Here is a 16,465-nt window from a genome sequence, read left to right on the forward strand (position 1 = left end):
CTTTTATGAAGCTTCCTGCCTATTTGGATCACTTGATAATGTCCTATGAAACTCTATGGGGCATCAAGAAGGATAGACAAGAGATTTAAGTACCTTTTCTTATCTTTCTGTACAGGTTTTCTATAAGGGTGTCCCCTTGTTTTTATGGTAGATGAAAATTCTTGAAAGAAAAATACATGGGCACATTATTGTTTGTGATTTATATAGATCCATGTGTTGAGTTGTTTCTCATAGCCATTATAGTGGTAGATAAGGAGTGAAAAGATTCATGGGAATGATTTTTAGAAGGTGTGAAGCAAAAAATTGCTTAGTTTAACTATTTGTATGATAGAAAAGAGTTATCAGTGATCTCAGACAGACATTTAGGGCTCTTGTATGTTGTTCCTGTTGTGTAGCAAGATATGTATCACATCAAATATTTCATGAAGCACTTGAGAGCTAATTTTGCATCAAAGTTTGGTTCACCTATGGCTGCACTTTGGCAGATTGCAGGATGATCAGTAACAAAAGAACAATGCCTATACTTTCTTGAGAAGATACAAGAACAACATCAAGTTGCATATGCCATGGATGTGGATAAAAAGTATTGGGAAAACTTGTATTTCTCAGAAAAGATATAGTTGGTTAACATCCAATGTGGTACAGTCCTTCAATGCATGGATTCTACCCTTGTGTGACAACCCTTTGATTCCTACGATAGAAAGACTTTGTCTTTTGTTGATGACATTATTTCAAAAACAAAAAGAGAGTGGCAAAAATTGACAAGCATTATTGTGACTTATGTGAAAGAAAAAGTAAATAAACTAAGAAAAGATGAACAACAAATGTGTGTCTATATCATACATTGCCTTCATCATTGGTATGAGGGCCATGACTAGAATCATAGTCACATTGTGGATTTTGACAATCACATATGCTCATGCCTTGAATGACAACTCAGTGGGATTCTATGTGTGCATGCAATTACATGCATCCAATATTTGAGGAAGATGTCTGAAGATTTTTGCGATGAATACTATGAGGTTGAAACATATAGAGTGGTGTATAGTACATTCCCATTTATGCTGATGAGAGATAATGTTCCACACATCCACTTCTTCTACTTCCACTGAAAGTGGCATGCAAACCAGGGCATCCTAAGGTCAAGAAAGAAAGACAGCACCAAAGGAAGTTGTGCCATACAAGTGTAGCATCTGTGGTGAGGGTTGCCATAATAGGCATCATCATCATTAAAAGTATTATACTTTTATGTTGAAGAAGAACACGTTATCTTATTTTTCTTACTTTTATACAACTATGTAATTATGCACTTGACTTTATGCAGTAAACAAGATTTACTGTGAAAGACATGACAGGAGCCAGGCAACATGGAACAAAGAAAAAAGGCACCCAAAAGATCATATCTTGAACACAATGTCAAAATAGAAAGAAACAAGTTATAGTAAGTTGTACTTTATGGTGACACAATTGAATACGATAATAATGTTCATGCATTTATACTGTTTCATAATAATAAGGGGAGGAAGTTGAGCCATTAGTAGGGCTAGATGTGGATCTAAATTGATCAGTATTCTTGATTAGCAATTATTCTAAGTTGATGGGTGATGTAAGAACTAGATTTTCCTATTTGTTTGTTAGTTATGATGTATTGATTTACTTTAACCTTAATAGACATCTTACTATTATAGTGTTTAAACTGTTACATGAGCAAGTTACAAGAAGAGCATAAGTAGGATATAGCCTTGGGCAAACCTATAGCCAAGTGCAATTTCATTCCCACGTGGTTTTTGGTATGACCTTACTATGCACACCCACTTGCCACCACTTACTGATTTTGACTATTTGCTTTGTGCGTTGAACCATAGCAAATGCTATAATGAGACCGATATAATTCAGACCGATACAATTCTGCTTGTGATTTCATGGAGAACATTAACTTGACCCATCCACAACATGAGTATGACAAGGGTTATGCCTCGTGTAATTATAATTACTCATGCAATACATACTATGTATCCATATATCAATATATGTATTTCAATTTTTTTAGATGATTTTCAATTTGGATGACAAACACTAGGTTCTTTATGAGATGGATATGAGGGGAAAAAAATTATATTGTAGAATTCTCTCCCTCATGCAACTCAAATAGATAAAGATGTGAGAATATGGTATGAACATTCAGTGTGATCATCTTCGATAATGGGTGTTTCTAAATACAAATGTGCTTATATAACTGCTTGTTGTTGTGCTTCTTTTAGGTCTACTTTTTGGGTAAAGCAATTCAGATTTATAGCTTATAGCGATTAGAACAAATTTTGTTCATAATTTTCCTCTCTAAGATAACGGGTAAGTCACATTACAGACTTCATGTTCTTATTCAGCTACGCGGGTATTTTTAGAAGAGTTCAAGTTTGTTACAAATATGATTGTAGAATATTTGTGCTCAAATTCATGTGTTTCCTAACCAAGAGAATTGAGCTAAGTTTCACCCATAAAATACATTGTCATTTATAAAGTTCAAAATACTCTTTGTTATTTACTTAAATGGTCTTCTAGGAACATATCATAGCATTCCAAGACTCATTGATAAAAGATTATAAGGCAACAGTTGCAACTATGATGGAAAGAGCAGAGCAAGTAGTAACTGCGAGGCAAAGGCAGACCAGGCAACATTTGTGAGGTAGGGAGTAAGCGCATCAACATTGAGTGGAAGTGGAAGTGTAAGTGGCAGTGGGGGTTCATAGCAGAACTTCATTGATGTAAATGTAACAAAGTTGTCTTTCATATGTATTAGCTAAATTGAATTATAATTTCTCACATGCACACAAGTGCATAACCTTTTTGTATATACACTAACATTTGTTGAAGCATTATACACTTTCAATCATTAATGTCACAAGATAATTTATTGAATTGGATCACTGGGTCATTTTGAATTCACTCAGTAGTTCATAGTTATTTAGCAACTATTAAATGCATAGTTGAGGAGATTTTCATCTAATAGTCTCAGATGTAATGATATTTAATAGGAGGTTAGTAGCTATTAAACGCATCATTATGAATTCACTCACTTGTTAGTTGAGAAGATACACACAACTATTAGTCTCGAATGCGATGGTATTTAATAGAGGGTTAGTAGTTATTGAATATAAACCATTCTGAATTCACTCACTCATTCATACGAGGTTAGTAGCTACTAAACACATAGTTGAGCAGATGCACATATATTATTCTTAGATGTGATAATATTTAATAGGAGGTTAGCAACTAATAAACACATAGCTGTGAATTCACTCACTCATTCATAAGAAGTCAACAACCATTAAACACAGTTGAAGAGATGCTCATCTATTAGTCTCAAATATGTTGATTTTTAATAGGAGGTTGGCAACTATTAAACAAATTGTTCTAAATTCACTCCATCATTTATAGGAGGTCAACAACTATTAAATATGTAGCTAAAGAGATGTGCATCTATTAGTCACAATGTGATGGTATTCAATAGGAGGTTAGCAACTTCATTAGATCGTTATGAATCCACTCACTTATTCATAGGAGGTCAGTAACAATTAAACGCACAATTGAGGAGATGCACATCTATTAGTCTCAGTTGTAAGGTCAGCAAGTATTAAACACATTGTTGCAGAGATACACATTTATTACTCTCGAATGTGATGGTATTTAATAGCAGGTTAGAAGCTATTAAACAAATTGCCATGAATTCACTCACTCGTTCATAGGAGGTCAACAACTATTAAATGCGTAGCTGAGGAGATGTGTATCTATTAGTCTTGAATTTTATGGTATTTAATAAGAGTTTAACAAATATTAAATGGATCATTCTAAATTCTCTCATGCATTCATAAGATGTTAGTAGCTATTAAACACATAGATGAGGAGATGCATATCTATTAGTTATTGGATCATTCCTAATTCTTTCACTCACTTATAGGAGGTTAGCAACTAATAAACATGTGCATGATTTCACATAATCAACTTACAAATCATTATATACATATTCAATATTTACATATCTAGGTTTCTATACAGATTTGCACACACCATGAATCAAATAATACCATGTCATCTATGGTCTCCGACTCTTGGGAATGTTGCAGTGGAGATATGCTTGTGCAGAGTTGTTAGATCATTTGCTCATGTTGTTGGATGGTTTACTCAAACACATCTATGAGGCACTTTTGGGTTGATGACATCTCTTCCTTATTCATCAATACAACTACTCACAACTCTCGGTACTCTACTTTAGCTTCTCAGGCCTCCCCTTTAGCAACTACCAACTACACTTACAAGACAATTGTTGTAGCTTCCAAGTCAATCCTTTGTTGGTCTGTCTCTTATAATGTAACGTGTTAAATAAAAAATTTGTCTTAATAAAACAACATTTTCAATGACTTTAGAAAGTGAATTGGATGAATTATCATTTCACTCTCTATTACCTCTTTGGAATTGGAAGTGAATTGTTGCTTGATGGCTTCTCTGTATCCCAATGCCAACATGATTTTTGTGCAGTATTCGATATCATCTCTACCATGGCTATAGTTATCCAGTTTCTTCTTAAAAGCAATAGAAAAATCCTTCAATTGGTCTTTTATGTTGTAGCTATATGTTTGGCTCACACAAGGAGGGATTTTGAGTGCTAGATGACCCTTCCCTAATTGGTGAATCACACGGCTTGTCATTTGTCACTCAATCATGTTCATGTTGAGGATCAATAGGTCTTTATTGGTGATCTCTCTTGCCAGACCAACCATGTCTTGCTCTTTAGCTTCATCTCCATAGGGACTCCACATGACCTACAAAATGGAGTTTCAACATTTAGGACAGTAAACATACAATAAACAATTTCTTGCACTATATATATACTTACTTGAACCTTATTAAGATCACATAAGAGATCAAAGCAATATTGTATGTACCTTGTTGATGCCATGCCATGCTTATAAAATGCTTGTCGCTTACCCTTCTTGTGGCAGGATGCACCTTCCTCCACCTCCACCACCTTTTCGACCTCCTCCACCTCCTTAGCTAACATTACCCACTTATGCACTTAATTATGTTTGCATGATCTCATGATGAGAAGGTACTCTCATATCCAAACTTGTTAATTTGATGAGTTGTCAACATAGGTTACCACCTATTTATAAAAGATTCATACAAATTTAAAAACCACATAAACAAAAGATAAACTCAGTCATAGTCACCTATCATACCTACAACACCACCAACAATCTAGTCATTTTTTTTGTCTTTAGATTTCAATTGGGAGAGACATGTATACAAATGTGCAAACCCAGCTACCCCCCAAGCATAGTCACCGATCATGTCAGATTAAACAAAAATATGATGCACGTGTTTCAAATGTCGTTGATGAACATGCAATTTTCCTAAAAATATTACAAGAATGCCCTCAACTCCATTTCTTTGCTTACACCACCTTTAAATGTTAGTTTCCTAATTATGGTTGTACCCCTTTCCACACCTCTCTAACTGTCATATCTCTCCCTCAACCACCATAGCTTGATTCTATCACCCTTCACTGCATCATTGGTTGTTTTAAATAACATTTGACATAGGTGTTGAAAATTACCAAACTTCAAAGCATTGACAGGCTTTTCATGACACTTTAATTTTGTTATGCATGCAACATCCTCCAAAGTTAGGGTGAACTTGAATCTAGGGAATCAGAAGGTGTTCGTGGTCGGATTCTAGAGATGTACAATGACATTTACAAGTGGATGGGTGATCCTTCATGGCTTAACTTTTAAAAATTATCTGAAATGCATGGCATCTAATCAAATCTTTTGATTATGAGTCAAATTTTGGCACTAATCATGGATACCAGTCTAGTATAACTAATATATCAATGCTTCTGGTTCCTCTCCATGAACATGCTTCCTTAAACTAGAGGACTTATTTTCTATTCTTCTAACCTCTTGTGCACTTGTGTGCATTGAAGTTTCCTTCTGTTGAGTATAGGTACCAACCAATGTTTTCTCATGCTTAGGAGCACCACAGACTTATCTATTGACCTCAACCATGTCTTTATCAGGAGCTTCATCATACACTTGTTCTTGTTCGACTACTTCCCTCTTCTCATGTGACCACTCCACATTCCCCAACAACACAAAAGCATAAGATGTGTCGTCACTTGCTGTAATATGGAGACACTCCCCAAGGTTTACATTTGCTGATACCTCAACGTCCAAATTCACCTTGAAAGCTTTAACTAATCTATTATCTCTCCCTTCCTTGGAACCTTCTCTTACGAGAGTCAATTTCTTTGTGCCTAGTCTTAAAAATCTTGACATTTGTTTAGAGTAGCTATATATTTTTGTGCAATAGATTAGGCACCCATGCTTGTGGCCATGGCATAGCTAGCCTTTTAATCCACTTAGTCAATTTTATATGAACATCAACATATAATGGATCAACCAATCATTTAATGATTTTTGGCAGAATAGAAGGCATAACCTACAAATGCAAAATGTATTTGCAATGCTCATTCATTTGAATGTTCACTCATAAAGAACAATAAATGTGAAAACAATAAATAACAGAAAAATAATAGCCTGGCATCTAGGTGCATTAGATAGAGCAACCAAGGTTTTTGTTAAACTCTTTTTTTTGATCAACATCTTTTCGACAGACATTTGTGACTTTTCCTCACAAATTTTGAACCAACTAAGGTTAGAAAACCTGGGTCAAAGGGCATCATTAAGGAATAAGCAATGTGGGAAACGAAGATTAGCATTTGATTCAAACAAAAACTATTAAAAAAAATATGTGCATAATGTACTTTCTAGTCAAAAACTCATCGATAATGTGCTGTCAGAGTGCTGAAAGAGGGACAAATGCTACACAAGAATGACAATGGCCTTGATGATAAGAGGAATGATAGGGATTGGAAAAATCAATATCGGTAATCGAATTGGTGATTGGGACCATAAACCCACTGCACAACCTAACCCTAAGCAACTTCAAAGTTCAAATGATGAATGTCTTTGTCTAAAGGTTAGTGTATATATAACATCATGTATGAAACATATACATGTAGATCTGCAAGACAAATAGATGTGCATCTCTTTAGCTACTCGTTTAATAGTTGCTCACTCTTATGAATGAGTGGGTGAATTCAGAATAATCCAATGAATCCAATGAATCCAATGTGGATTCCTATTTTTAGAAAGATTTTAAAATGGATATTTTGAAAATGGATCTAAATTTTAGACTCTTTAGAGATATGGGTTTTGTTCTTTAAGAACAAGAGCCATTTCTCCTTCATTAAGTAGGGATCACTCGATTCAAGGATGCAAATTTTCGTCTATGGTTTTTGAAGTGCGATCTAATGTATCTTGATCCAAACTCTTGAAAAGGAAAGTGAGATTGATGGTACGGGGCACCACCAAGACTCAAAAAACACAAAAAATGATAAAGACTACAAAAATTAGAGATAAATACACCTAAATAAATAAAATATGTATCATTACATGAAAATAAACAAAAAAAAACTTACCATGAGCTTAGGTAGCCATCCCAATGACTCTAACGAGTGTGACAAATCTTATAAGGCTTTCGTAGGATTAGGATTGTAAAGGGTTTGGGTCTGATAGAGTGGACTCAGTGGGGTAGTAAATCTAAACCTAGGGGGATCATTGGTGGGCTCAACAGGAATATAATGCTTAGGCTAAGGAGGCAAAACTCAATACTCTCACTCTCAAAGGGGCTAAATTCCAAATGCTGAATTACATGTGCTAGTTTCTAGATTCTACATTTGACTTTTTAAAAATGAAACAAAATAGGTAGGAGTCAACTCTCTGCATAGCAGGGGTCGACCCAAGAGGTATAAGAATAAAATACTCCAAACATGAGTCAATTTGTTCCCATTATCTTCTCAAGTTCGGATCTCGGATCCATTTCTCAAAAGAAACAATTTTCATTTAAAAACCTTTAATTTTACTTTTAAAAATTTAAAGATCCAAAGAATGGCAATCATACCATTGTGAGGTTAGTACCATTTTTGGTGTTTTATGGATCCAGATCCAAATCCTATCATATTTATGTTTTTAGTTTTCTGGCACTATCACAATAATAGAGCCATATCTCCTTTATTGTATCTCACTTTTCTGTGATCTTAGAATCATGGAAAATTTGATGGTTAGCTCTATGATTCACATGTTCAACATATTCTCAGATTTTGAACCTATGATTTTTGAGGACACACTTAAACTGGAAAAACATACATTCTCTTGATTGTTTTCTATATAAATTTGCAAGTTCTTTTGTCTATAACTCCATAACTTAGGGACAAAAACTCATATTTTTTGATTAATTAGAAAGCTGAATAACACATCTAGAACTTTCTAGTTTTAATCTAGAGCCAAAACCCCCTTTAGGGTTCCTATTTTTGGGATCCAAAACTATAACCATGTAGTAGTTTTGTAGATCGAAACAACTGACCTGTTTGCCTTCTTGTAGGTGTATCTCCCCACCTGATTGTTTAGATCGTTGTGATCTTGGAGGAATTGGAAAGATATCAATCTTTTTTTTGGATCTATAATCCTAAAAAATTGTACTGACACAAAAACTTGGTCGCACTAGCTCAGCCTGCCATACCTATAATCGTCAAGCTAGTGGCATAAAACTCTAAGGCTAGGACCCTTGCTTCAAGGGCCTATTCTATGCATTGGCTTGTGCAGAGGGGTGAAAATCATGAGAATCAAACTACGACTACCCATCTAGTAGCCAAGTCCCCACACCACTATGCCAACCCCCTTGGGGCAAAAGATATCAATCTCCTCTTGATATGTTCTTTTTATTGTGTTCATGGATTTTCTATGCAAGGGGCTGGAAAACAAATTAGAATAGATGGAATACACATAAAAGTGACTATTTAATGCCTATTTTTAGAAGAGCTTATGGGGTTGTATCTTAGGACTGGCATGTTGGTTTCCAATGTGTCAAACATCGTTAGAAAGATATTTTTATTTTCCATATTTTTTTGTTTTCCATTTTCCTGAATTCATGCATTTTTTGGGAAAAAATCAGTACTAGGTCTGATACTGTTTATTGACCGGATCCTGTTTTCTTTTGGGTATCAGAGCTCTGGTTCCTAAGACCCATTTCTATATCCTGATCATGTATGTTGTTTATGGCATTTGGACCTAGTGGATTTTTTGGATAAGATCCATATCTGAATCCAAATTTCAATCCAATTTCATTTTCTCACATAAAAAACCATTTTAAATATAAAAACTATAGTGTTTTCTTGCATGCATTTCTCATTTTTTCTAGGTAAAGACACTAGGCAGATTTGCATTTATTTTTCCTTGCTTTAGTTTAGGAAATTAACCTAGAAATCCTTGTTGGAGAATTTCATGTCACATATTTTTCTAGAAAAATTTGAATCTCCAATAAGTTAGAAAATCATTTTGGTTTAAAACAATGTTTGCTTTCTATATATTCTCAATTATTTATCCTCTCTCTTAAGACTTTGATTATAGAGTCTTCATTTTCTATTGTGGATTTTTAAAACTCTCCAACCCGTCTTATAATTTGGATTGATGGATCTCCCCACTAGTACCAGAAGCCTTCAACTTGGGTATATCGATGGTAGACCAAGGAGATCGTGAACCCACTCGTAGTACCAAGAACCTTAGTGCAGGTATATGGCAAAAGGTCTGGTATGGAGAAGATCTCATCCTATTAGAACCCATTTATAACAAACCTCAAAGATCCGTAGAGCTTTAGAAAGAGATCTAGTTTACCTGATTTTTGAAAATTTGATCTGTGTGTTGCATATCTTGTTTGAACTCTTGTTTAGATATAAATATTAGACTATGGTTCCACCAAGGGTTTCCAATGATCCTCCAAGGAACTTGAACATTGAATTGGGGCAAGGTTCCAATTACCTTGCCCAGCCTGAGTCTATGACCCAAAATCCTCCTAGGGGTACCGAGAGATTACCTAGAGGTACTTGAAAGTTATGAGGCCTATTAACTAGGATTTCACTCTAAATAAGAGGAATGAACTTTCAGACTAGTGGAAAATCCATTAACAAACCCATCGGAGAAGATCTAAATCAAATGGAAGAAGAAAAAGATGAAGTAAAAGAATATGAGAAAGATGAAAATCAGTAGATGAATACAGATAAAGGTAAAGGTATAGCGGATTACATATCTGTTTTAGAGGAAGTAAAGAACTCCAATGTAGTCTTAAGGGTCATGATGCAGGAGATTCAACAACAATTCCTTGAAATTGATGTGAAATTGAAAAATTATAGACAAAATCATAAGCGCAAGGCTCAGTAGGGGTTGGCTCAAAAGAACCAGTTGACCCATATGCTAGAGATAGTGATCACAGTTGCCCAAAACTCCAATCCTTACTCTAGTGAATATGAAGAGCAGGTCTGAACCTTGAAGGAAGAACTCCGAAATGTCACCTGTCAAATGAAAGGAGCTAAGGGTGAGGGGAGACCTTATATGACCCAAGACTTTATTCTAGGTCCAAGCAATGAACCTTTGGGAACCTCACCTTAAAAGTTTGTAAAGTTCAATAGAACGAGTAACCCATAAACTCACTTGACCCTATTCCTGGATACATGTTCTAACTATCTCAACTACAATCAGGCACTAATCAAATGGTTCCCAAGAAGTCTCAAAGGAGAAGTTGTGTCATGTTTCTCTACTTTGGATGTTCATCAAATCTGATAGTTTCAGACTTTGATGAATCTATTTATCAAGAGGTTTAGATTGAAAATGGATGCCTTTCTGACGATCATCCAATTATATGATCTTAGGCAAAAGAAAGATGAAGATGCTCAAGATTTTATAAATTGATGGAGATTTGTATACCATCGTATGAAAGATCTAATCATCAAATCTTATGTCATTACTCTGATTATGAACAACTTCAACCAACTATTGAATGGACACCTTGTCACTTAGAAATATAACACCTTTGTGGAGTGCATTAACACAACTAGTTGGATGGATTCAAACCATAAGAGTGGCATATATGATGGATTGCTGGTCAAATTCGAAAACAACAAGGATACTAGGGCCAAGAAACCTGAATCCAAAAACCAAGTCAGCATTGTCAATCCGAATAAGAGCAAAGGGCAGTCCAAATAACCAGAGGGTCAAAATCCACATAGATCCAAAGGATAGTAGAAACAACATGGAGGAGAAAGACAAGGACTTCCCATCTCAAACTGGAATTCGAATTGGACCAGGGACCATAAGTTCACTAGGTTCTATCAATCTCTAACAGAGGTTATGGAATCATTGCTAAAATCACATATTATCAAGTTACTAGAGGTTTTCAACCCCCCTCAAGTCAAGGGGAAGGATTCCATAAAATTTTACAAGTTTCATAGGACTGTGGGACATGATACCAAGTAGTGTATCACCCTAAAACACATTATCCAAGACCTTATAGACAAAGGTGATCTCAAGCTCACTGGAAATGAGGATCAAACCACGGGGAACGAGGATTTGGGAATATATACTAGTCTATTCCAAAACCATACAACTTTGAAGTAGTAGAAATTGCCAGCCAGAAGGAACCATCTCAGTGGCCCTCTCATCATCGAAGGTCACATGTTATGGTGATCCCTCGGGTATTTGTCAGTAAAGAGGATAGAAAGTGCTATCAGCCAATTCCAAGATGGGCCACCATTCTAGTTGTCAAGGTGGGACAAACAAAATAGAAGATCATAAAGAAGTCAATGTCATGTATTTGGATCAATCTACTGGGAAAATTTTCAACCATCCAAACAAAGTGGTGTCCAAAAGAACGAGTCACAAGCACTAACCTCTCTCACTATTTCATCCAGTCAAGATTCAACAAAAGTGGTTGATCACCTCACCTAATCTATATGAATATATCAACTGAAGCACCTCTAAAAGAGTGCACCACTTCTCTCCAGAGTGTCATCTGAATATCGCAAATAGTTAGAGGACATTCTAAATAAAGTCAAAATCCCTTTTGCTAGAAAACCAGAGAGCTTGGTGGCACTGGTGTCTCAAATCATGACCCAAGTGCCTATCTCCTTTTCAGATGATCATGCTTCTAAACCGGTGTTCCCTCATATAAATTCTCTATATATCACCATCCCGATCAAAGGATTTTCTATTTCAAACTATCTGATGGATGGTGGGGGAGATCTAAACATATGTTCATATATAATCAACATAAATCTCAATATCACCATTAAGAATTCGAAGATCACTGCATCTAAATTGGTGCTTACGATGAGAATGTTACAGTTACTTTTGGGACAATCATTTTGGGAGTAGAGATTGGTCCAATAGCTCACCAAACTATATTCCATATTATGAATATTCCAGCTTCCTACAACTTACTCTTGGGTTGACCTTGGATCCATGATCTAAAGGTAGTTTCATCTACCAACCATCAAGTTGTAAAGATACAATGGAAAGATCAGATTATTGTTATTTTTGCTAATGATCCAATTATAAGATTTATGCAAACGATGATCCCTTGAACTATTCAAACCGTTAACATCCCCTGTATCTAGGAAAAAGAAGAAACTTCTTTTGTTGCCATAGAATCTGGCACTGGAAAAATATCAAAAGTGGCCATTATGGATTGTTCTAAAAGGCCCAAATTTCTCAAACCATCTAGAAGAATTGATGACTTAGACTTTAGGTGATGCGATGAGTATTCTATTTTTTTCAAATGCATCAAAGGATGGCCCATGATGCCCAGATTGGGATATGTAGCTTTTAAATGACTAAGAAAGGATGAGAAAGTCCAGCAAACTCCCATCCTAACCTCAAAAAATAATTCAAGAGAAGGTATAAGATACCAAAAAAAGGGAAAAGAAAAAGTGATAATCAAGAAAGAACTAAGACAAGTTTTGGGTTTAGGAAGGTCTAATCACAAAATCTTAGGTTTTTGGAAGGTCTTGGTAAGGTTTATCATCGTTCCTGCAAGTGCAGAGCCAAACTGGAAAACTTTGTCTGATGACAAGTGGTATGACGAGAAGTTGGGGTTTTTAAGTCTGGTCTAATGACAATTAGGGACCTTTGACACCAATTGAGGTCTAATGACATGTTTAACGACAAGGCTTTGGGTCTAATGACAATTGTCTTTTCGTTAGACAAGCAGGCTGAGTTTGTTTTGATAAGTTGACTTATTTTGTCCATATCTCCCTAACTGTGCATCCATTTTGACGTACGGTTTGGTGCATTAGAAATCTAACATTGTTTACTTTAAACCAAATTCAGTATGTTTGACGGTCAAAATCGAATTCAGAGTAGATGCTACCTAAAAATAGTTTTTTCAAGTAAGCCAACCAGCTTGTTTTGGTCATAACTTTGCACTTTGATATTGAAAGGACTTGATTTTTGTCTAGTTTGAAATCTAAACCAGTTCTCTAGTTTCAACTTTCTTTTGGATAAAAACTGGGGATTTCATTTTGTATGTCAAAAATATAGTGCAAGTTAGGGGTAAATAGAAAAGACTTGGGGCGATTGGTTTTTGAAATGTGACCCTTGACACAAGACAACTAAATCAAAATTGTGGTGTCTACATCTGCTAACCTCCTATTAGATACTATCACATCCAAGACTAATAGATACATATCTCCTCAACTAATCATTTAATAGTTGTTGAACTCCGAGTGAGTGAATTCAAAATGATCAAATACTCCATTAACGTCCTATTAAATACCAATATTTGATTCTTAATTATGCAGATCTCCTCAAGTGTGCTAAAACAAGCTGCAAATCTCATAAGGGAGATGCACACTAAAGGTACACGAACCTCTAGACATCTACTAGTATTCCTCATAAAAGTGTGAATTCACTTTGGGTGGGCGATTCACATCATCCTGGTGTAAATGTCACGGGTCTGCACAAAACACCTACAAAGGGTATAATGGTCTAAAAGAAGTCAGGAATCAACATTTTTGGATAGGTGAAGAATTTTGGTGAATTAGTAGGTATTTGCATGAATGTGCCAAATTTGGTGGATATTACGGATATTTTTTGCATTGACTTTGTTTTCCAAAATGAGTGAGATTTAATTGCCAAATCCCATTCCATTGAATGTGTTGGCCATTTCCATGCTCCCAAACGACTAAGGGTGTGTAGATTTAATAAATCTGCTATGACAGGATTTGCTTCGACAAAAAGCCTTATAGGTTCCAGCATATCTTGTCATTGGCTCATATACTAAAGTTTCTTATGAGGAAGAGCAAATGTATTCTCTATAAAAGAATTTTTGCGATCTTCAAGATTTCTAAAAATTTTATGAAATTCTGCTAAAAAGAGAAATGAGTTCCCCCTTAAACAAATTTCAATGCTACTTTGAAAATATCACCAATAAAATCAGAATATTTTCAAAGGCTCATAAAATTATGAAGAGATGAAATTGTCAAAATGCAAACTATTTAAAAATTGCACGTATCAATATATTAATTCGATAAGAGCATCCTTTATATTTCTTTTATATTCTAATGTACTTCAAGATTTTTTCAAAATCGAAATTAATAATGAATATTCACTACAACAGAGCAGTAGATTAGCGACGACCACCTTTCGTCGCTAATCCGTCGCTAATCCGTCGCTAACCATGTTAGCGACGGATTAGCGACAACGCGGCGACAGTATGCTTACGTCGCGAATATTTCGACGCTAACTGGCGACGGAATTATTCCGTCGCCAAGTCCGTCGCTAATTGCGACGGAATAACGAGCGCTATATTCCGTCGCCAATCCGCCGGTACTAAACGGCGACCACGGCGTGGCGACGGATTTAATTCCGTCGCTAAGCCGTCGCTAGATTAATATGAATAGCGACGGAATCATCCGTCGCTAATCCGTCGCAAAAACGAAAAAAAATCAAAAAAAATTTATTTAAAAATTAATTACGGAGAACTGTACAATTTATATTTCCTGTACAATTTATATTTCCTGTAAATAAAAAACAAACCACACAAAAAAATTCATATAACAAGTATCTATAATAATTAATCGTTCCACCTTAAAACTAAAAAGTTTAATTATTTACAATTCAACAATTACAATTAGGAAAAATAAAAAAAATAGAACTTCTTCAACACAGTCCTCTAATCATCGCCAAGATTTTGTGCGTCTTCTTGTTCATTGTCTTTATCTGTCCCTTCAGCTCCACTACCCTGATTATCGCTAGCAGCCTACACAAGAAAAGAACAGTCAGTATTGATAAACAAAATATAATGAAATAAATTACACACTATATGTGATTCTATCATGTGCTCATGTGTGATCTAAGGCAATAAAAAAACTCTATATGTGATTCTATCATGCTCATATGTGTGCTAAGGCAGTCAAAAAATTGAATATGTGATTATAGCATGTTCATATGTGTTCTAAGGCATATAAAAAAACTCTATATGTGATTCTACCATGCTCAGATGTGCTTTAAGGCAAGCAAAAAACTATATATGTGATTCGATCATGCTCGTATGTGTGCTAAGGCAGTAAAAAAATTGAATATGTGAATATAGCATGCTCATATGTGCTCTAAGGCAGGCAAAGCCAAAAATTTTATATGTGATTCTATCATAAATGATATATAACATGTTCATATGTGTTCTAAGGCAGTTAAAAAACTCTATATGTTATTATAGCATGTTCATATGTGTGCTAAGGCAGTCAAAAAACAGAATATGTGATTATAATATGCTCATATGTGTTCTTAGGCAGTAAAAAAACTGAATATGTGATTATAGCATGCTTATGTGTTCTAATGCAATCAAAAAAACTTTATATGTGATTCTATCATGCTCATATGTGCTCTAAGACAGACAAAAAGTTAAATATATATATATGTGATTCTATCATGCTCATATGTGTGCTAAGGCAGTAAAAAAATTGAATATGTGATTATAGCATGTTCATATGTGTTCTAAGGCATCTAGAAAAACTCTATATGTGATTCTACCATGCTCAGATGTGCTTTAAGATAGTCAAAAAAACTATATATGTGATTATACCTGAGAGGGACCTGGAATCGAAGATCCCCTATCCTGAACAGCGGCCTTGATCTCATTTCGGAGAAAGGGGGCGACGGTGTATTGGAAGTAGTTATTCAGTGATTCATTAATGATCTCGCGTACATCATCACCGGAAAGAATAGTCGGCTGCTTGGAGCTTATGTCGGCGCAAGAAGTTGGTGAGCCGTAACTGGAAGAACCAATAACTGGTGAAGTGTTCATATTACTCCCAAACCCGAACACGCGACCTTTTTTGGGTTCACCTGCTGCAGTCACCCATGCTGTAGGATCAAATGATGGATGCTGAGTAGCGTCTTCACCATATCGCTCTACCATTTGTTGCTCATATGCCTCCTACAAAATAATGTTTAAAGTATTCATTAATAATTAATGATAACATTATGATGACTTGCATATATATTGCAATGATTATTAATAG

At 35.3% G+C, this 16,465-nt stretch overlaps 1 protein-coding gene across 1 annotated transcript; it reads right to left on the bottom strand.

Moving 5' to 3' along the window:
* Nucleotides 1-14,952: 14,952 nt before the first annotated feature.
* LOC149848924 (uncharacterized) lies at nt 14,953-16,253 on the bottom strand. Its single transcript, XM_090012879.1, has 2 exons — nt 16,027-16,253; nt 14,953-15,204 (listed from the first exon to the last, which is right to left on the bottom strand). Exons 1-2 carry the CDS (start codon nt 16,246-16,248, stop codon nt 15,118-15,120), a joined length of 309 nt encoding a protein of 102 aa, XP_089869005.1. The 5' UTR covers nt 16,249-16,253; the 3' UTR covers nt 14,953-15,117.
* Nucleotides 16,254-16,465: the final 212 nt, after the last annotated feature.

This window comes from Nuphar pumila, chromosome 1 (genome assembly GCF_984573655.1).
Source record: "Nuphar pumila chromosome 1, dmNupPumi1.hap1.1, whole genome shotgun sequence".
Classification (NCBI taxonomy): domain Eukaryota; kingdom Viridiplantae; phylum Streptophyta; class Magnoliopsida; order Nymphaeales; family Nymphaeaceae; genus Nuphar; species Nuphar pumila.